General features: G+C 44.4%; 1 protein-coding gene and 1 long non-coding RNA gene across 7 annotated transcripts in view; both read left to right on the forward strand.

Moving 5' to 3' along the window:
• Nucleotides 1-649: 649 nt before the first annotated feature.
• LOC140634625 (uncharacterized) lies at nt 650-12,278 on the forward strand. Of its 2 annotated transcripts, XR_012032034.1 has the most exons (4): nt 650-986; nt 7,808-7,911; nt 11,117-11,270; nt 11,786-12,278. It is a non-coding gene; the product is annotated as an uncharacterized lncRNA (long non-coding RNA). The 2 variants fall into 2 exon arrangements; XR_012032035.1 differs by lacking the exons at nt 11,117-11,270; nt 11,786-12,278 and adding an exon at nt 8,478-8,660.
• Nucleotides 12,279-18,770: 6,492 nt separating this feature from the next.
• PIEZO2 (piezo type mechanosensitive ion channel component 2) overlaps nt 18,771-21,496 on the forward strand; it is a 440,944-nt gene continuing 438,218 nt past the window's right edge. For 2 of the 5 annotated variants that reach the window (XM_072828697.1, XM_072828693.1), the window contains exon 1: nt 18,772-18,945. In XM_072828697.1, coding sequence (XP_072684798.1) covers nt 18,882-18,945 — 64 coding nt within the window. In that variant the 5' untranslated portion in view covers nt 18,772-18,881. Of the gene's footprint in view, nt 18,946-21,496 lie in introns of all 5 variants that reach the window. The other 3 variants (XM_072828694.1, XM_072828695.1, XM_072828696.1) reach the window with 2 other exon arrangements.

The raw sequence follows: 21,496 nt of genomic DNA on the forward strand, positions 1-21,496 counted from the left end.
ATTCCAAGAGACACTTAATATTAACTATCCTGGATTAGGGAGGGCTTGCCAGGATGTGTCTGGGGCCGAGGTTACAAATCATAAGGCGCTGTTGCAGGTGTAAAATATTATGAAAAGAGAGTCTATTCCAACAGTTTTACTTAAAGATATCTGAATCTGTACACAACTGGAATTTAGGACCTGTTTTTGAGCCCTGCACCTCTTCCTCATTATTAACATGAATATAATCCAGTGTCTGTTTTGCATGTGATAAACTGTGACATTAAAAGCAAGAAGAGTAATGATGGTCACAATGGGGTTTCTTTTACTTTGCAAATAACTTTAATCCTTTCCATAAACCTGGTCAATCAACTTACACATGACTTTTCTTGTAAAATATTTTTTGAAGGTAGGGTTACTATATCACAGATTGACTAGTATATTTTGACTACATTGAGCGTAGTGACACACACAGAATATAGGGCACTTGGAGGGACGCGTTCGCTGCATTTCCACGTCAAAGATTTTTTCACCCCTCTCTTTACTATGACTTCTGAGTGTGTCTGGGGCCTTCAGGAGTGGACGGAGGGCCAGAGAAGGGACGGATTCTAGTATCAGTGATGTAATAGAGGGCACACATGGCTGTCACAGACTTAGCTGGCTACATATTGAACTGAAGTGGCAGTGGGGCAGCGAAAGGGGGAAGTGAAGGGAGGGAGGAAAGGAGCCGAGAATATAGAGAAGCAAGGGGGAAGTGAGAGGATCATGGGACTCTCTCTGAATGAAAAGTAGAAGCGGTCCTGTGGCCAGGGCCGTGGTGGCAGATGAGCTGGTGCTTTGCTGACCTGTGTCTTCTGAGCTTTGTGCGCCTTGGATTTCCCAGAAATACAGCTGTCTGTGATTTTTTTTTTCATGGAACCAGCATGGTCACTTTCCTCCTGTTTCTGAAGATGCTCCAGAAGAGACAGCAAAAATGAGAAGAGAAAAAGAAAGTATTGGAGAATTAGGTGAATCTTTTCTGGCCAGGCACTTCAAAGCTAGGAAGAGCTACTTTTTTGAATTTGCAGATTTTTGTTAATTTAATGCCCTGGCTTCATTGTCTTGGTGTTGTTTCTCTTTGGGGGGGGGGGGGGAGGATCAGATGAAAAACGGTTTGCTATTTTTCCTTCTGGCTGCAGAATAGCATAATACGGTGACAAAACTGCAAAGATTTGATGTTAAATACCATAGCTCTGTAATTGCCAAACCAAAATACTAGGTGCGTGCCAAGCTATGCAGTCACAAAACTGCTGCATATTTCTGGTAAACTTCATAAAAACCTCTTCAAGTAATTTTAAGGTTTTTAACTTTTTAAAGTTTTGCAATTCAGAAGAAGCCTTCCTTTAATTATATCTGAGACATATGAAAAACCCTAAATGCTAAAATCATTTAAAAAATTTGTATATACAAAAAGACGTAAACCATTTGAAAATTAAAAGGCATTTTGCCTTCACAGTTTTCTAAGGTCTGCATATTTCTGGGGCATATTTTTCTCAGAAAATCTAATCGTATAAGCAGTTTGTCATTTGCATACAACTAAATTAGAAGGAAGCCTCCTAAAGTCAGTAAAGCTTTATTGAGCACTCTCTATGTGTTTGAGGAAAAAGAGTTGTTTTTATATTATTCTAGAATTATTTTATACCTAAAGGAGGCTCTTAGTTTTCATCGACTTCAAAATGTTACTACCCACAGAAAAAGTTAAAAGGATTATACAATAAATGCTTATACGTCCATTACATAGATCCAAAACTTTCTTCTTTTTTAAAGATTTTATTTAGTTACTTGAGATAGAAAGAGAGAGAGAGAAAGAATGAGCAGGGAGTAGGGAGAGGGAGAAGCAGACTCCTCACTGAACAGGGAGACCAATGTGAGGCTCAGTCCCAGGAACCTGACATCATGACCTAAGCCCAAGGCAGATGCTTAACTGACTTTCCACCCAGGCTCCCCAAGATCCAAAAATTTCTTACATTCATATTTAATATTTGTCCTCTCTCTCTCTTACTCTTTCTCTCTTGTATAGATATATATTCATATGTTCCAAGAATTCAAACAATATAAAACTAGATACACACACACATACACACACACACACACACACACACACACACTTGTTGCTATGTTAACCATTTGATCTCCTGATGAAGCTACAAGAGACAAATTGAAGAAATGCCATACGTTAGAATATATATAATATAGAAGATGTTGTGGTACCCCTTTCCCCAAAGGTGTCCTTTATTGGCTAGTACACCCAATGTCCAGTCACTGCCTCTCTACTGCCCCCTTCTCCAGAAAATTGCCTTTTGATCTTTCCTGAGATGAGTTACCTCACAGCCCTTTGCCTCAGGCGGGGATAAGTCAGCAACACAACCCATGTTCCATAGCTGCTTATCCCCACCTGTAGGTTGACTTTTGCATCTATTGAGATAATCGTGTATTTTTTCTTATTTATTCTAATACTAATAGATTTTCAAATTTGAAACTATACTGCAATCCTAAAACAAGCACTGTTTTATTATGAAGTATTATTCTCTTTACATAGTGTTGGATTTGATTTAATATTTTCATAAGAATTTTTAGTCTATGTTCTTTGGGGATATTGATCTACAATTTTCTTTCCTTGTAATATTTTTTATTTTGGTGTCAGAACAACAATGGCCTCATAAAATAACCGGGGAAGTGTTTCTTCCTCTGCTGTTTTTAGAAAGTTGGTATGTAGAATTGATAGCAACTCTTCCTTAAATGTTTTATGGAATTTACCAATAATATCTGGAACTACGGTTTTCTTGGTTTGGAGATGTTAATTTAAAAAAATAATTTGTGGGGGCTCCTAGGTGGCTCAGATGGTTAAGTGTCTGCCTTCAGCTCAGATCATTAACCCTGGGGGTCCTGGGATGGAGCCCGGTGTCCATAGGGCTCCCAGCTCAATGGGGGGCATGCTTCTCCCAGTCCCTATGCCCCTCCCTCCCTGCTTGTGCTCTCTCTGTGTCTCTCTCCCTTTCTCAAATGAATAAATAAAAAATCTTTTAAAAATAAAATAAATAACTTTTTTTTTTTTTTTTTTTTTTTTTTTTTTTTACTGGATATGAAGCAAATCAAACCCTTTATTTCTTCCTGAGGCAGTCTGGACTCTGTCCTAGCCCTGGCAACCACTGGCCTTTTTATAGTCCCCATAGTTTTGCCCTTTCCAGAATGTCATACAGTCGGAATCATACAGTATGTAGCCTTTTCAGATTGGCTTCTTTCACCTAGTTATATATATATATATATATATATATATATATATATATATATATATATATATAGTTCCTCCATGTGTTTTCATGGCCTGATAGCTCATTTCTTTTAGCTCTGAATATGATTCCATGGGCTGGATGTGCCTCAGTGTATTTCCCTGCTCACCTCCTGAAGGACGCCTTGGTTGCTTCCAAGTTTTGGCAATTGTGCATAATCTGTGCAAATGTGCTGTAAACATCCACATGCAGGTTTTTGTGTGGACTTAATTTGCCGACTCTTTTGAATCAGTACCGAAGAATGTGAGTGGTGAATATATTTAGTTTTGTAAGAATTTACTAAACTGTCTTCCAAAGTAGCCATATCATTTTGTATTTCCACCAGCAATGAATGAGAGTTCCTGATGCTCCACATCCTTGTCAGCATTTGGTGGTGTTGGTGTTCTGCATTTTGTTCATTTGAATAGGTGTGAGGTGGTATCTCATAGTTTTAATTTAGATTTCTCTGACGGCATATGATGTAGAGTACCTCTTCATGTTCTTTGATGAGGTTGGTCTTTAGTCCATTTTTAAAATCAGGTTGTTTATTTTCTTATTGTTGAGTTTTAGAATTTATCTGTGTATTTTGGATACAGCCTTTTATCAGATGTGTCTTTTGCAAATATTTTCTCCCAGAAAGCTATAGAGATGACAAGTAAGTTATAGGGTTTTTTTTTTTTTAATGGGTACCTTAGAATTTACAATATGCAAGTCCACTTTCAAATAACCCTATACCACTTCACAGGGAGGGTGAGTTCTTCATAATAACCCACAATAACCCATAATAACCCTATGCCATGCGATCTCAGACACTTGTTTATCAGAGCAATTGAGAATAAGTAGCTCCCTCATCAATGGAACTTTGCTTAAATTTCACTAGCATTTTTTATATCCACAGATACGGCCTCTCAAATCAAGATTCTAAATACTCTAAATATTCAAATTTAAATATGGGAAAGCCTCCATGAAAGCAAATGGGATTCATGATTGTAGTGTGGGCAAATTCTCACATTGCTGTTTCTCCTTATGGCTAAGTTTGAGCCTAGTTTGAATTCCTATGTAATAAATGTCTTGTGGGCATGGATATTTTTCTTTTGTGTCTCTACGGATGTAATTTCTTCTCCGTAGACAATAAAAATAAATTCACCTCCTTTAATCTTTTTCCATTTGCAAGTCATCATTTTCCTTTGCATCTGTGCTTATACGGTCTTCTCATAAGGTAGCACATTTTATGGTGAACAGTAGTGACTGTCCGGTTCCATGGAGTGCTCAGGCATGCAGGAACTTGTTCGTCACCTGCTTTAGTAATTGTCAGGCTGTGTGGTGCTGGAAGTGCTGCACCTGCTTAGCAAGAATCCGGTGGGCTTGCTGCTTCCATTTCTCTGCTCCCTACAGTGAGGCCGGCAGGGGTAGCACCAAGAGAAAGCAAGCATTCACTTTCTCATCTCTCACCAGGATGGTAAGGAATAAGTGAAAGGCAAACAAAACAAAAATTTCAAAGCTTTAAGAGAAATACTCGATAGAGAGTCTGAAAGTTTTCATTCTTCCAAATCAGTTGCCTTGTGCAAAGAGAGTTGTTAGAATCACAGGATTTTGAAGTGCTGTACACATTGTACCTCTTCATTCAAGCTATAAACAAAAGTGGCTTATATTTCACGTAAGTGCTTATTACTATGTGCACTTTACGTGAAGTATTCCATCTAAATAACATATAAGCATAGGCTATATCAATATCCTCACTCCATTGATAGGGAAAATGAAGCCTAGAGAGATTGAAGGCCCCAGAACTAGTGAGTGGTAGGCCAGGATTTGAATTTTGGGTCCATGCTCTTAGCCACTGCACCAGATTGTCTCCTCAAATAGCACGTTTTCTGTGCTGGGCTTTCTTCTAGGAATTGGATCTGAGTGATGAACAAAACACGTTTTGCAGCCCTCATAGACTTTTAATCTAGTATGACAGCATTTACAAATAGACAGATGTGTGCACACACATACAGCTAAAACTTGGAGTACTGATAACTGCTATGAAGAAAAAGAACCACTCACTGAGAAGTAGAATAATGAGAATTTGAGAGGAGAGAACAGAAGCTACAGACTGGGGAGTTAGGAAAGATTTCTCTCAGGAGGGGATCTGAACCACGATGGAAGAATGAGAACAACACCTTTCACAAGAAGACAGGGAAGATGTGCTTTTTGGGGAGAGAAACCAGATGTGTAAGCCTTAAAAAGAAAAAGAAGTTGGTGTTTTCATGTGGAGTGAAATCAAAACCACTTGCCTAGCTGCATGTCCAAGGCATTCAGCCAATATCAATGCCCACTTCTAATCCTTTTTAATATAGAAAGTATATTAGAAATAATACGTGTTGTCCTTGGCCAGGATTCATGACTACTCTGTAAGGAGGAGTTGTCAAACCACATTTGGGCCACCTTGTGGGACAGGATTGGCTGCAACATGCACAGCCAGGATGGCCCAGCCCCTGGCAGCTGTCTGAATCTCGCAGAACAGAGAAGCAGACCTAATTGGCAACTGTCCATTTGGGCAAGGAAAGACCTGACATGAGTCTCAGTAACACCCCAAGCCAATGAAGAGAGAACACTGGTTTTGTGACCCAAGACTTTTTGTGTGTGAGATCTTGCAGGCTGTGCTAGGTGGAGATGGCTCCTAAAAAGGTCATACTCTAGACTGGTCATGGAGCAGGGACTCCATTTTTTTACTATTGTGTGCCCAGATCCAAGGACAGTGCCTGAAATAAAGCAAATTCCAAAAACAAAAACCAAGCCAAAACAAAACAAAACACCCCAAAATATTGCATAAGTTGATGGATGGGATTTAGAGCAGTGAAGAGAAGGGGAGGAGTTGTTGGGCCACTGTCCTTTGAGAACAGAGGGCATTTCAAAGCTTTTACTGAACACCTTGTTTCTCATGACTCACTGACTTATTATTTTGTTTGATTAGTTGGTTTCTTGATGCCTGTGTATGGGTTTATTAGAAGAGAAGGGAAGGTATTTGGTAAGGGAAGAATGGCTCCCGCAAAGTGTGTTTTAGGAGAGACCATGAGTGCTTTCGGTGGTTGCCTGGTCATTGAAAAGTGCAATAGCCAACCCAGAAGCTATCCTCAGCACCTGGCCTTTACCACCTCACCAAGCACACTGTGTACTGGCTAGCTACCTCTTTGCAGTGCATTGCCCTTGCTTGAATGGCAGCCACCTCCCTAGGGAGGTTATGGTCCTACCACGTGCCCTGGGCACCTCATGGCCAGTGACTGGTGATTAAAAGGTACAACAGGAGTCCCCTTTGTAAAACAGTGCCATCTCTGTGATGTAATTTGCATTTCTGGGTGCTTCGTGTGATATTAGAGTCCGCATCCTGCTTTAGAGCCCCTCCTCTGCCCACCTGCTTTCTCACCCCTCTTCTTCTGACAGCCCCCCTCCAGCAGTCATTTGCACCAAAACCCATGCTCAGGCTGGGCTTCTAGGGACCTTAATCGAAGGCAGCTGGTTCATCTTCCTTCTTGACAAGGACTTTGCTCTCTGCCTGGCCGATTGCCCCCAGTTGGATGTCTATTTCCCAGACTCTATGAGCTTAGGGACTTCATGTTTACCTCCTTGTACTTATGCCAAAAACAAATGTCAGGGGAAACATTCCCTCTAGGAACTTCCTTGCTAATGGGACCAGATATTGGCAGTGTATTGATCAGTGTCCTTTTCTATTGCACAACATTTACTTGGTCACTGGAAAATATTATTTCCATTCTCCATACTTTTCTATTCTTTTTAAAGGACACTCATACTCCAATCATTGCTGTGTGCTGAGAGAGAAAGCTCACATTTACATATACTAAATACAATAGGAGGTTTGAATCTCACCCATTTCCTTTTCACTTCTGGGAGCATAATTCCGTAAACCCTTTCATTTATCAAGAAATCAAAGAAGCTTTTAATACCCTATCTTCTGAAAGATATGTATTATTTTAAAGATCATGGGAATCTGCAGACCGATCTTCCCTGTGCATGTTTCATATAATAGTGTATCCGTGCAGAGAAGGGGCATCTGCTTGCGGAGAGGATATTTCAATCTTTGACTCTTAGTGAAGTAGTAAGCTAGAAACTTTTATCTGGCTTTATTCCTACCTAACTCCCAGGAATGATTTGCAAATTAATGAGATAATGTCTGAGAAGCACTCTGAGCTCTTAAGAGAAAGGAACCAGATAAGTGCAAGGTATCATCATTTTAGTCGCTATATTCTGCTTGACTTTCATGCTTCTGGGAAAACAATTAAGCTGCTTTTTCCTTTTCAGCAGTCCTGTACCCAAGTGGCCAGACCCTTGGTTTCTGTACAGATTGTGAGTTTGCCGCTCTCTCTGGCCACATTTCATCATCATTGTTTTAACAGAAACAAAACTACAAAATTTTAAGTGACCTGTGATAGGTCATAGAGCTTTTAAGTGCACATACTGGGGTTTGAATGCTGAACCACTTAACTTCACATTCCTTCCTCTCATACCTTTGTTTTTCTGAGGATAAGAAATAGCTTCCCTAACTTCCCTGATTCCATGATGAGGAGAAACTGGGAGGAAGTGAATGAAGTTGAATCACACTGTGTGGCAGTTCCACCTGGGGCAGGTATGTGTATTCATCTTGTGCTAAGGGCTTGAGGGCAGAGCCCTTTCACCTCACGGTGCATGTTCGTCATTCTTAATGAATTCTTGAGTCCCCTAAAAGCCCGGTGTTCAAGAACCACAGTATATGCATATTTTGTTGGATCTCAGGGTCAATGCCATGACATGGATGCTGAGGGTGGGTGCACATCCTGAGGCACCCCCAGAGTATGTTTGGTGCCTGTCTGTGGCATACGTTGTGCCTGTTGCCCTGGGGCCACCATAGGGCTGTGAAAAGAACTCTGGTCCAGTCTGTTCATCTGCCTGCTGGTCCAAATTCTGCCCCTTGCTTGCCAAGAGACCTCGAACAAGTCAAACCTTCCTGCAAGGCAGGTGCCATGGGAGTTGGGGAGGAGGGGAAAAGTATATTTTATTTGTTTTTTTTTTTTTTTTTTTTTTTAATGGTACGTTTTAGAAGCGAGAAAGGAAGATGAAGTCACCACCTCTTAACCTGAGGGGCTTTCTCCTCCAAACACACCTGGACACACTAACCAGTTCATATTTCATTTCCCTGTCACTGTCTTCTTCCAGCCTGGAAAGCAGGCTGGGCACTAGAGGTGGAGAAACTGTCTTGCACACCTGAGAGTCGCCATGAAGAGAAACATCAGTGGCCCAACAATGACCGGACAAAAAGTACCAAAGCAGCCTGAGCTGCTGGAGATGTTATGGCAGAGAAACACTAGCATAGGACCACCCATGGAAATAGGTCTTATAAATGACGATTCTTGTCCTAAATTTGTTGTGTACCCTGATTTATTAGGTGATGATACTGAGATGTGTGTATATACATATGCTAAATATTAATACCATATATAAAAATATAAATATAATCATATTTATGTATAAATGTATATTATGCATATAAATACAAAGGTCATACATATTAACATACTCTAAATATAAATATCATATATAACAATATACATTTAGCTATTACCAGATACAGATAATGTATTCAATATCTATATATTTATTTTATAACTTATAAATATATAATTACTCATGGTTGGGGCATAAACACAAAACCCTTTCCTGATAGGTGTGTGTATGTGTGCATGTGTGTGACCCAAAAAGCATGGAGGCTGTCCCTCCATAAAGTCTCCAAAATCAATGGCAGTAGTCATACAAAACTTTATAGTATCTGGTACATTCGATCTTCATAATAACACTGAGAAATAAGGATTGTTAATATTATTGCTTAGGTTTTATAGCTGCCGAAGCTGTAGTTGAGAGAGGCTCTGTGGCTTGTGCTGTGTTCCTTGGCAAGGAGGCCATGGAGGCAGCCGTACACCCAGACTTCCTGGCTTTCTGGCTCATGTCCTGTTCCTCAGTTGTATTATTTTTCCATTCTGAATCAGAACTTCTTCCTCAAGTCACTAATGCTGACAATGTTCTAGAAACTATCCTAAGAAACATATTGCTCACTCCATGGGGAAAAGAAATGCCCTAAAGGCCTTGCATCTAACTTTCTTCCAAGTTGTCAAATCTAATATGATTTGCTCTTCCGGTGCATAAAATATATGGAGTCAGGACTCATGGGGAAAAATATGCTTGATACACATTATTTGTTGGAGAATTCTTCTCAAAGCTGATGGCTGTTAACTAAAAATTATGGTAGTGACAATAACGATATTCCATATTGGTTTACATTTCATAGTTTATAGGCTATTAAATATGTTCACATGGGTTTCCTCATTTTGTTTTTCCAACAACCTCATGTGTTTAGTTGGGCTTGCTTATGCCAAATCATAAATCAGTGTCACCACATAATTACTGAGAAAACTAAATGGTATATGAATTTAATGACAACAAAAAGAATTTGATTGTCCAACAAATACCATAGAATGTCACGACAACCCAAGAAAAAAGGGCAAAATACTGAAACCTACCACTGACTGAATGAAACTATATTAATTTGTTCTGTTATTTAGCATATTTCACTTCACCTAATGTAATCATAGCTTAGCTAGAATTTTCTGGTTTTTTAAAATATCAGAAACGTCTTGCTACTGATTTTTTCATAATTAAAATATTTGAATACTATTCTGAATAACCTAAAGTGAGCATCTATTAACATTTCCTTATTGCTAGAGAATCAGGTGTTATCTCCAGTTTTTTCACTATTATCAAACAACGTTTTAATGAGTGTTTTATGATGAAAAGAACTAATCCAAACTTCCCAATTTTGGATTAGTTCTAAAGAACTGGATTGGTTTATAGGATTCATGTGGGATGTGTTTTCTCACATTCCTTTGTGAAAGGAGTCTTCAAATTTACATCGGATTAAACAAGAAACACATGTTTGCCTTTCATCATAATTTTGCCAACATCATTTTACTACATTAAAAGTTAATTATGTATTTCATGGGTGAAAAACTACCTCATTTTTGTTTTAGTTTTTCTGATCTTAGTTTTGATGAGGTTGATTATCTTCCTGTGTATTATTTTTCTCCTAGGTAAATTTCATGAATTATTTAAACAATATGGATAACAACTGCAACTCATTGTCATATATGTTGTGAATATCCTGAATATTCCCTTGAGTCAGTTGTTTTCTTTTCACATTTTCATGAGGCTAATTCTTATCATATTTTTTAATTGAATGGTTAAAGTCTAAAAATATTGAAAAATTTTCTGTGTAGGTTTGCGCAAGCCTAGTTTTGTGAAGGTGTATATGGTGAGGGATAATGGGGAGTTTGAAGGATTCATGGAGTGAAGAATATGAAAGAGAGGTAGCTTCCTAAGGTCCAGAAATGCTAGCAGGAAACCTGAACCATAGTTTTTTTTTTTTTTTTTTTTTTTTAATCTGGGCAGCTTATTTAGAGCAGAACCTGGAATTACATAATTGAATCCTAAGGGGGATAAGCAGGTAGACTGATAGGTTTTGATCATATGAGCAGTTGGGATTCTTCTTGCAATGGAGTTAGATGTCGGAGTGAAGCAACACGAGTGGATACTCAGCCGGAGAGGAGGAGCTGAGTGGACGACCAGGAAAAGGATGCCTAGGAAAAGGATCCCAGGACTGGATTCACTCATGTGCCACCTGACAAGTCACACAACCTCTCCCCCACTGATCCCCATCCAAGAGGAGCTCCAGACTTGGTTTAATGCTCTGTTCCTCCTATCTTGAAATTTTTAATAATTTTATCTTTGAATTTGTGTTTTGCAAGTGACATCCATGGGATAATGGAACATGATGTAAGCAGAGAGATACATGTGATATGCTCGTCCACTGTACCTTGCCTCCCTGTTCACATTTGACCCTCCTGATGCCTGTGAGAACAGCCTTCCAGTGGACCCATGATGCAGAGGAGTACACGGCAGGTGTGTTACTTATGACAGGAGATTGGGGGATCACTGACAGCCCCCAGAGTCCATACCTTCTATTTGAACAAAAGGGCAGAGAGAAGGCAATGGCATTGTAAAAACCACTAATGACCAAGGGTCCCTATCTGTCGTTCTTTTGTGACTTCCCTGGGTTAGCCAACTACATATGCTCTGATCGATAACATGGACAGAGAGAAAAAGTCACCCCACACTTCCTTTTCCTCTTAGTCTTTTCCTACCTATCAGTAAACTGCAAGTACAGAGTGCTGGTAGCAAGTATGTGTATCAAGAAGTGAAATAGAAACAGTTGAATTTGTTTTGTGTCAACTGTTTTCCTGAGAACAAAATACAAATGCAGCACAAGCTATAGAATATGAATTATGTGATTTTAAAGATTCTGCATATGAAGTACATGCTCTTATATTTGCATTTAAAACTGGCATTGCAGAATAACAAGATTTATGGTTAAATCCACGAAAATAGTTTAAATAATTTTAATTTCTTTCGCATAGAACATCATTAAATGGCAAGTTAAAAATGTTGCAGCAATTGGAGAGGCAGTGGAAGAAAAAGAGAAGAACTTTATATTCTAGTGTCTTAGCAGCACTTTTCTTCTGCTTTGTGAACAAGGAACCCACATTTTGCGCTGGAATAATTTTGCCCTGGGACTCAAAAACTGTGTAGCTGGCCTTGGATTCATTCCGGGAGGGAGGGGAGACCAATTATTTTAGGCTGTCCCTGAATGCCGCTGCTGTTGTGAGATGTGTAACACCAGCAACTTGTATTTTGGAAAAGACATCTTCTAACATTTGTGGTTTGTTCACCTTTAATTTTGTAGCACTCTTTGTTTTTAAAATGTCTGCTTTTCTCAGCTTCTTAATAGGATACAAAAAGAGGCATTTTCTCCCCTATTAGAAAGGGAGGTAAAGCAAAACATAGGTCTTTAGCCAGGAGGAAGACCCTGCTTCGCTGGGGGGTTCTAACCTGGATGTCATGCTTTGGTCTTGGGAGAAAGGAGACTGGTGTCTTATATTTATTTTAATAAGAGGGGCCATTTCCTCTCATCCCAAAACAAATAAGCAAAATGCCTGTTTGAAGGTCCTAAAAAAATCTTGGAAAAACTCATGATGTTTATCTCATCGTTGAGCAAACAGAAAGTTTCATGTTGATCCATGGAGAAAATGGATTGGACTTTCCAGAGTCAGGAAGTCCACCAACGTCGTCTGCTTTGCTTGTTTGGCAAGTGTGGTGAGTATTGCTCATAACCACCAGTGCTTTCCATCTACTAAAGAGTGAAAGGACAGCATGAATAAATTCTGGGCCTGAAGAACAGCATCTCATTGGCTACACTGTGGTCACAGGTCCAGAGAATACATAAATATGCTCTCTCTGTATAAAGATTTAAAAGAAGGTAAATTATACACACAGAAACTCCAAAGTAGGGAAAACTTATACAAAATCCAGGAGGGTCAAGATACTTTATTTACAGTCATTTCAGCCAGAGTGGCAATGACCCAGATCTGGAGACTGAATCTCAGTGCAGAGTAGCAGCGCAAAGACAAGTCCCTACAGACTGAAAACCGCCCCCCCCCCCCCCCCCCCCGGTTTGGGGGGCGACTGTCATTCCTTTAACATGCCTGGCTGTGTCCATTATTCTACTTCTGCTTAGTGAGTGTTTATTACTCTTTCAGTTGAATTAAAAAAGAAGATAGAAAGGACACCAATTGGAAATCATTGTTTAAGCTGTGGAGGACCCGTAGCTGGCATCAGTATACCTATGGCTGCAGGAGACCTCTGTTGTGTGCTCATTGCTGGCTTTCTACTCTAAGTACTTGTATTTTTTTCAATATACTTTTAGCCAAAAGGTGGCACTGCAGGAGAATAAGTGAATGAAGCTTTAAACCAGCTGCCTGGGTTGTATGAGTCCCAGTTACGGGTTAATGGTAGTAACTAGATAAAGCCAATTCCAAAACTTGTTTACAATCAATGCATACCCATAATCTGAAACCTCTATAAAAGGCCAGTGGGTGAAAATTATTTAGGCTTACTGAGAATATTACCATTTCGAAGACCATTGAAGATATCTTGATGGAGTTTCAACACATACAGTTGGAATCCAAATCATTCTGAAGTTGTATTTATTAACTAATAAATATCTGCTAGGGTATGGGCAGGTATAGGTAAAGAGAAAATCTCATGTTTTTGTTTTGTTTATTAACTTGCTTCGAATGACTGTAATTCATTGTTAAATTGTCTCCCCAATTCCAGTTCCCTTTTTAAAGCTGTCCCCAGGGTTTGATAAGCCTTTTTAGACAAAATAATGTTAAAACCAGTAACTTCTTCAAAGACTTCAGGAGCAAATACACAGAAAGAAACCAGACAACCTCTGAGATAAAAATCTACTCTTGGTGTTGGCTGTGAATAATGAATGGTGGTTTCTATGTTTTAGTGTCAGCCATCTGGGGACCTGTTTGCCCAAGGCAATTCATCAGCTTTGGCAGAGCACCCTCCCCACAAATTCATAATCTCTTCCTTTATTTGTCAACCTTACAAAAAACAAATAAAATTTTACATGCTCCATTATTTTCATATGATATCTTTCTTGCCTGGTAATAGATATCTGTGTGTGTGTGTGTGTGTGTGTGTACATGTGTATATGTGTGTGTGTGTCATGGAAGCAAATAAATAGCAAATAAATAGAATGCAATTCATTGCATTCTTAGAAACAGTCCTTAGAAACAGCATTTTGCTGTAGAGCCTACTGTATACCTTGCTTTGTGGATGAAATTTTGTCCATGCTCTGAAAACCTAAAATCTGACTGGAAAAATAGGACACATATACATGTCAGCTGATTTTTCAAGATTCTTGGACAGACACAAAGTCAGCAATCTGCTGGCTACATAAGAGGTTTTTTTGCACTTTCATTGTGGATGATTCCGGTTAAGACCATTTGGAGGATAACCTATGTAGCAGAAGTATTACACGATGGTGTCTCCTACAAATTAGAAGTGGTCTAAGTTTTTGGAATTCAGAGATCTTGGAAATACTTCTGCCATAAACATTAAATTGACAGCTTAAAAAGGTTGCAACCACTGAATATATTTGCAAAACGAAAAAAGCTTCCATTATGCCTCCAAGCTTTTTCAAGTATAGGAGCCGAAAACTATATGGCTCCTGATGAAAATAACTTCTAAACAAATACTGTGACTTATAAAGGAAAACACAGAAATGGATACATCTAAAAATATTGTATTGGTACATGTGTAAGGAGAACATATGTTGCCAATGCTAGAAGACATCCTCTAGTTGGCAGGAAGCACTCTATTCTCTATAGGCTAGATGGCGCTGCGGAATTTTGGCAGATTCCACTGGGAGAAGAAAATGCCAGGTTGACAACTTTAGGTTCCTCTGGGAAATACTGGTTTGCAAAGTGACCCTATGAGACAATATCCACCCCTGAGATCTCCCAAAAGAAGCTAACAAAGCATTTGAGGGAATGGTAAAGGACATAGGGCGAAACATGATATGGGACAGTGTTTGCCTATAGAGCATGTGAGAGGAAATTAGCACGGGGGACAAAGATGATGTTTCTGGATGACTTTGTCAATCAGGGTAGCATTAAACCAAGTTCAGAAAAGATAAAACCTAAACAGGTGAGATGAAACCCATGCAAGGCACAAAGTGCCATATTCTTTATTGCTGAAACGCAAACATTGAGGGAGAAAAAAGTCTATGACTCAACTGTGCCACAGTTTTTAAACATATTACTGAGGGCTGGTGCATCTTTCTAAGTATGGGAGCAGGTTACTGTGCTTCAGCATGACAGTTTCAGAAAACCAGTCCTGGCTTTCCAGCAATAACAATGGCAATAGTAATAATAATGGTAATGATGGCAGTTAATATTCATTGAATGATTACTATGCACCAGACACTTGGGTTAATTTACTCTGTAAATTGGGTTAATTACTTTGTAAATTGTCTCTTTCTGTATATGCCACTGCATATTATGTAGGTGTGTGGCTTTCTTCGCCTTAGATGAGGACTCCAATACCCTAAACTCTCAGTAATAATCAAAAGAAGTCACTATTGTCTATGTAGATGCAGAGAGGCATGGAGTGACTGGTGCTTAATTCACCACCTGTGCTATATGGGGGATCATATGGCATTCATCAACTATCAAAATAATGTGTTTGTGAATTTTCTATGTAGTTAATTTTATCCCCCAAAGTATTTGCTACCTTATGCCAGGTTTCATGCTCAGATTAAGGATCAACCTCTCTAGCCATGCAGGACTCCTGACCAATGGGATCAATATTCTTGTGGGCTGGAGAGTCCTTAAAAACAAAGCTGTCTAGACATTAGATACCTACCACTTCTCGATTTAGGTAAATTTTAGGGTAAAATAGCCCTTGTAAAGACAATGCCACTGGCTACTGATATGCATGCTTGAGTCACCCCATTCTGAAAATGTAGCTCCTAATAGGTGGATTTGGCTTGGTGAGGCTAGTATTGAAAACCAATAGTGCGTCTCCTGAGTTCTGATATGTAAGTGAGGAGTGTGATTCTCTAATCAGACTGTATACCTGAGCATCACCTGAAGAGCTTTCACAAAAATACAGTCATGGAGGGGAGGGTGGGGGGATTAAATCAGAATCTCTGGATATGGAGATGGAGCATTTATAGATTCCACCGAAAGCTCCCCAGGTGACTGTCATATGCGGCCACTACTACTATATGTGTAGTCTAGACAGTTAAAACTCCTTGGGTGTATGTGTTGGTAAGACTAAAAAGCGGGATCCAGTTCTTAGTATCTTTATATATTTTTTTAAGGTTTTATTTATTTATTCATGAGAGACACAGAGACAGCGGCAGAGACATGGGTAGAGGGAGAAGCAGGCTCCATGCAGGGAGCCTGATGTAGGACTCAATCTCTGGACCTGGGATCAGGCCCTGAGCCAAAGGCAGACACTCTACCACTGAGCCACCCAGGGATCCCAGTATCTTTAAAACCTGAACAGCCATATAGGCACACAATGTGGCAGAGAAAGCAAGAACTACATTTGGTAAGATCACTTATCTGCTACATTTCTTGTGTCTTCTTAAGACACTTAAGCACCCAAGTTAGTTGTTTTGAAGGTATCTACACAGCGGGCATATGGAAAGCCTAGAAAGAATGTGAGGAAATATTCAGAGAGAATTGAGAGTTCAGGTAGTTACACAATACCATTTAAAATTCGGGAGGGCTTTGTGACTTCTTAGTTAAGTCTCAAGAGCAAGTTGTACCAGGGAGGGAGAGAGAAAGAGGGGGAACACCATCTATGAACATCCAAATGCTAGGCAGGTCAGAAAGGGTGCAGAGTCTACAAAATGCAAAACATTTCTTGGTAGTGGTCAATGATCTGCTGATAATTTAAGTTCCTATTGTCTCCTTTACCTCTACTTTTAGACACATAGCTACATTTGGGGTTTAGATATCCAGGCTTCTTCAGAGCTCCACAACACACAAATGATCTAAATTTTGGGGTATCTTCACAAGATTTTGTTACTTCCAGTCTTCATTAAAAAACGTCATGTTTCAGTTTGTCATTGTTAGAGAATTTGGTAAGGCATCTGACCTTAAAACACAAGTTTATGGTATCTCAGAAAAAGGAAGACCTGTTTATCACAGAGAACCAAGGTTTGCATAATTTTCATCAGCAGATTTTCCATCATCAACCAATTCAAGCCTAGAATGCAGGTGCTGAATGAAATTAAATTCTTCCTCTCTGTCCTCTTTGTGAGACCCCAGTTCTGAATGGCCCTCCCTACAGGTCAGAGCATCTGCCTCCGGATTCTGAGGATTCCAACAGTGCTCCAGCAAGGAGCTGGATAACTCTCTTGGATAATGGTGAAATGAGGGACTCAGACACTCTGGTGTCTCCCTGTTGGTACCAGATTTCTCTAGATCTCGCCCTGAGAACAAGAAAAAAGGGAGGTTATTAGGAGAAAAGGGAAACAGTATATATACTCTTTTCCCCGGGAGTCATAACAAGGAGCAAACAAATTTGAGGCGAAAAGAAGAGTTCTCCAAACTGTACTAGGCGGGTACATTTCTGAAAGCCCATACCCATTTCCAGAAAGACCCGGGATTTCTCAGAGCCCATTCTGCATGGAAACTTCTCACAAAGTTAAATATGGACGGGGTCATTGGGTCTGAATTGATTCTGGGTTCCCTTCTTCCCAATCAACGCGCGTTGCGTACTGTGGACCTGGCCTGAGGGACAGTCCCACAGAGTTGTTCAAGCTCCTGGCTACTCTTGTGACACGTCTGTGCAGTTTTCTTGGAGCACCTAACGATCCTCTGGGTTTGGGGCAAGCTCCGGGGCAGTCCCAGTGGACAGGATGCCAGGATGTGTGGCTTCTGTTTCTGCAGAGTGACTGGACGGGGCCGAGCTGAGGGTCTGCAGGAGCCAGCGGCGGTGGAAAAGGCGCGGAGCCGGGGCGGGAGGATGCCGAGGCCGGGCTGCTCCTGCGCGCGGGGGCCGCGGGTGGGGGCGGGCTCCCCGCGCGCCGGCTCCGGAGCCGCGGTCCCATTGGCCCGGGGACACGCCCGTCCCCGCGTGAGGCTTCGAAAGTTTCATTGAAGGTGGAGAAGTGCGCGCCCTCCGGGGAGCCGGGGCCGCGCCGCTGGGGCGAGGCTGCACCTCGGCGGGCGGGGGGCGCGCCGGCATCCGGACGGCGTTCGGTTTGCGTTTCATTATTATTATTTTTTTTAAATTGAGGCCGTGGAGGAGGGCACTGGAGCCGGATCCCCCGGCTGTGTGCTTTCGTCTCGGTTCTGCCCACGCTCGCACGATTCCTCCTCGGGAGGGAGGGACTCGCAGCGCCACCGCCGGACCGACCGCGCGAGCCGGGTGCAGTCGGGGATGGCTCTGCGCGCCTGGCCGCTCGCACCCGGGTCTCTCCGGCACCAAGCCGGGGGGCGCAGAGGCTGAGCCGCGCCGCCGCTCCAGGAGCCGCCGCGGGCCGGCTCGGGACCTCGGGCAGCTCCGGGAGCCCGGGCGGAGGGCGGCGCGCCGCAGCCTGCGTGGGCAGGGGGCCGGCGCCCGGCGGCGGGCTGCAGAGGCGCGCGGGCTCGGGAGGGGCTTCTGCGAGGAAAGCTGCCGTCCCGGCCCCGAGCGACGCCCCAGGAGCCCGGGCTGAAGGACAGCACGCCCTCCTGGCCCTTTGCCTCGCCGCGCCGCCCCGGACCCTCCCGAAGCGCGCCCGGCCGCCAGCTGAAGAGGCCGCCACCGCGGCATCGGGGACTCCGCGCTCCATGGGCCGGCCGCGGGGGGCTCCGGCGCTGGGCGAGGGGGCTCCCTAGCCGGGCCGCGGCGGCCGAGCGCCCCACGAAGCGCTGCGGAGAGACCTGCAAGCGGCGAGCCAGAGCCAGGCGACGGGCGGCCCACAGCCCGGGGAGCGCGCCCTCGGGGCGGACGGCGCGACGGCCCTGCCTCGGGCCATGCCCGGTCGGCTGCGAGCCGCCCGCCGCCCGAGGCCCTAGGTGGGCATGGACCTGGCGCCTCCGCTGTAGGGACCCTCGAGCTTCTCCCCTGGGTTTGCGCTCGCCTCGCCGGACCGCCGCGATGGCCTCGGAAGTGGTGTGCGGGCTCATCTTCAGGCTGCTGCTCCCCATCTGCCTGGCAGTAGGTGAGTGTGCTCCACTCTCCAAGGTTACCTGGGGCGGGGGCGCCTGGGGAGGGGGCCAGGCTTCCGAGCAAACCTAAGTTAAGGGCTCTAGTGCTCGGGGATTCGCCGGGGGAGCCCGCGCCACGGTGGCAGGGCCGGCGGAGTCCCGCGCGAGCTGTGGCGGGTGGCACAGCTGGGCACTCTCACTTGCCGCGCTGGGGCGCACGACCCGGGGGTCTCTGCTAAGGGCCCAGGCGCAGGGTCCCGGCGGCCGGGATCCGCAATGTGCTGAAGACTCTTTGTGTTGAATTTAGTTACACGTGGAATTTCTCTCGTAGAGTATTGACTTGTGCACAAAGGATGCAGATCTGGCCGGGAGGCGCTGGTAGACTGTCTTCCAGGGTGCCATGCAGCATGGCACCGGAGTCCCCTCCGCCCGCCCCCTTGTCCGCAGACGCACAGCACATGGTGTGTCCAGGGGGTACCTAAGCCGGTCCGCCCCCACTCCATATCCCAGCAGCTGTGACGGAAGAAGCGAAGCACTCTGGCCGCTCTAAAAAGAAAAGAAGTTAGAAGGCACAGGGAAACAGTGCCCTGAGGTCGCTTACTGTCTTTTATTCCACAAAAGCCCCTACAACAAAAGCTCTGGATGCTGGGGCCCTAGAGGACCAAGACCCAGCTCCTCTGTCCAGCCCACCTCCCACCCCCCACCCCCTGTCCCTCACAGATCTTTAAAAGGTTAGAGAGTTGGATTGGGACTCCCTGGGACCAGTGAGCGTTAAGGGAAGGCCAGAAGGGAGCCTCTTCAACTCCCAGTACAGGCTTTTACTATTTCTACAGGGCCAGCGGGGGCGTTAAAGGCAACTGGGTGTCAAGTCTAAAGACTGGCAGCCTGCCTGGAGTGAGAGTTTCTGAGTTTCTTCTCTAATAGAAGGTGCCTGTTACACTGAATCCCACTTCTAGAAATGACTGACAGTGCCTTACTTTTTGCTTCCCCAACCAGAGCTAGAAAACAAAATACCTTTTGCCAAGTAGCAGCTGCGTTTACAAAGAAAGCGTGGGCTTCATAGAAAAAAGCCTCCTTTCTGCAGTGTGCTAGAGGTTGAGGACTCAAGATCACACCTATGCTAAGTGTTTTATTTGTGCAGGAAGTATAAAGAGGGGGGGCATCTAGAGTGTTTCCTGAGTGTTTTAAATCCCAGCTACTTGGGAGGTCTTTGTAGTCTAGTATTGGGGTGTCAGACACTTCCTCGGAAAACATGAGAAGGCTTTCAGAGTGACAATAGTCTGTGGGGAGGACATGAAGGTCTTGGGGGCAGCCGGAGGGGTACGGTGGCACATGCTGGTCTTTCTCTGCCATTTGAGTTTCTAGGCAGGACTGTGTTGCAGGGATCTTCAGCCTTAACAGCCACTCGTGGAGGTGAGGAGCGCAGCACCCAGGAAGTCTATGTGGACCTCTCTCTCTCTGCCAGTTTGCTTAAGTTTCAAAATGGAAAAGGCTTGGAGAGAGCCATGGGGGAGAAATAAACCCGGGGTACTGCTGCCTTACATATATACCTATGGTCTGGGGATCATCTGTGTATCCGAAGCACCTGGCACCGTGCCTGGCACGGTTGCTGTTTGCCCAGTGGAAGCCAGTGGCTGAGTTAACAAGGGGCTTTCGGTCCGAGGGCTGATTTGTGATGGTCCCTGCAGACGAGGCAGGCAGGGGGCCTGGGGAGCGGCGAGGGGCCGCAGGCAAACTCTTCCTCTGGATGCCCGGGTCCTTTTCCCTCCTTACCATCCTCACTTCCTCCTCCCCAGCCTTTCCCTCTGCAGCCTCCCCTCCGGGTAGCAGCTGACCATTACTGACTCTTGGAAGAGTCGGGCAGGTGGTGACCCGCTGCCAGCGCGGTCCACTCCGGGCTGAATGTCGTGGCGGCAGGGTTTGCCCGCCGTTTGCCCGGTCACCCACCCCTCCCTGAGCGGCGGCCCTTGCAGAACCCGGCTCCCGGCAGCCCGGGACGCTCCGTGGCTGCTCGGGCCCTCCGGGCTGTGCCATTCCGTCTAATCACTGGCGGTCTACACCGCAGAGCCCATCAGGAGGACTCCTTGGGCTCTGTCCTGCGGAGGAGAGGAGCGCGCCGCACTCCCAGCTCCCGCGGCCCGAGGCGAGGCGCCAGCCGGCGACAAGGGCGCTGCGCCGAGGCTCCCCGGGGTGCGGGGCGGAGCGGGGAGCGCTGCCCGCCGAGGGGTCCCCGCAAGGCCCGGGCCCTGACCCCCGCCCTCTGGCTTGTTCCTGGGCGCTGGGCTCCGTAGGTAGGCTCCGCGCAGTGGCTCGCTCGCGGAGGGGACCTTTCTGGAAGGACAGCCGCTTCCAGGGACTCAGAGGCGAGCCCCGCCCGCCGCTCGCCCCTCGCCCCGCTCCCTGGCTCCCGGGAAAGCCCTGTGGCCCGGGTGAGCCTAGGCCGCCTGCCCTTCCCAGCGCGCGTCTGGATTCCACGCATCTTCTGGCCTAACAGAGGGAGGCTAACCTGCGTATGCGCGCGCGGGTGTGCGAGCGCGTGTGTTGGGAGAGGCCGCCGTGGAGGCC

The sequence above is a fragment of the Canis lupus genome, chromosome 6, assembly GCF_048164855.1.
Source record: "Canis lupus baileyi chromosome 6, mCanLup2.hap1, whole genome shotgun sequence".
In the NCBI taxonomy this organism is placed as follows: domain Eukaryota; kingdom Metazoa; phylum Chordata; class Mammalia; order Carnivora; family Canidae; genus Canis; species Canis lupus.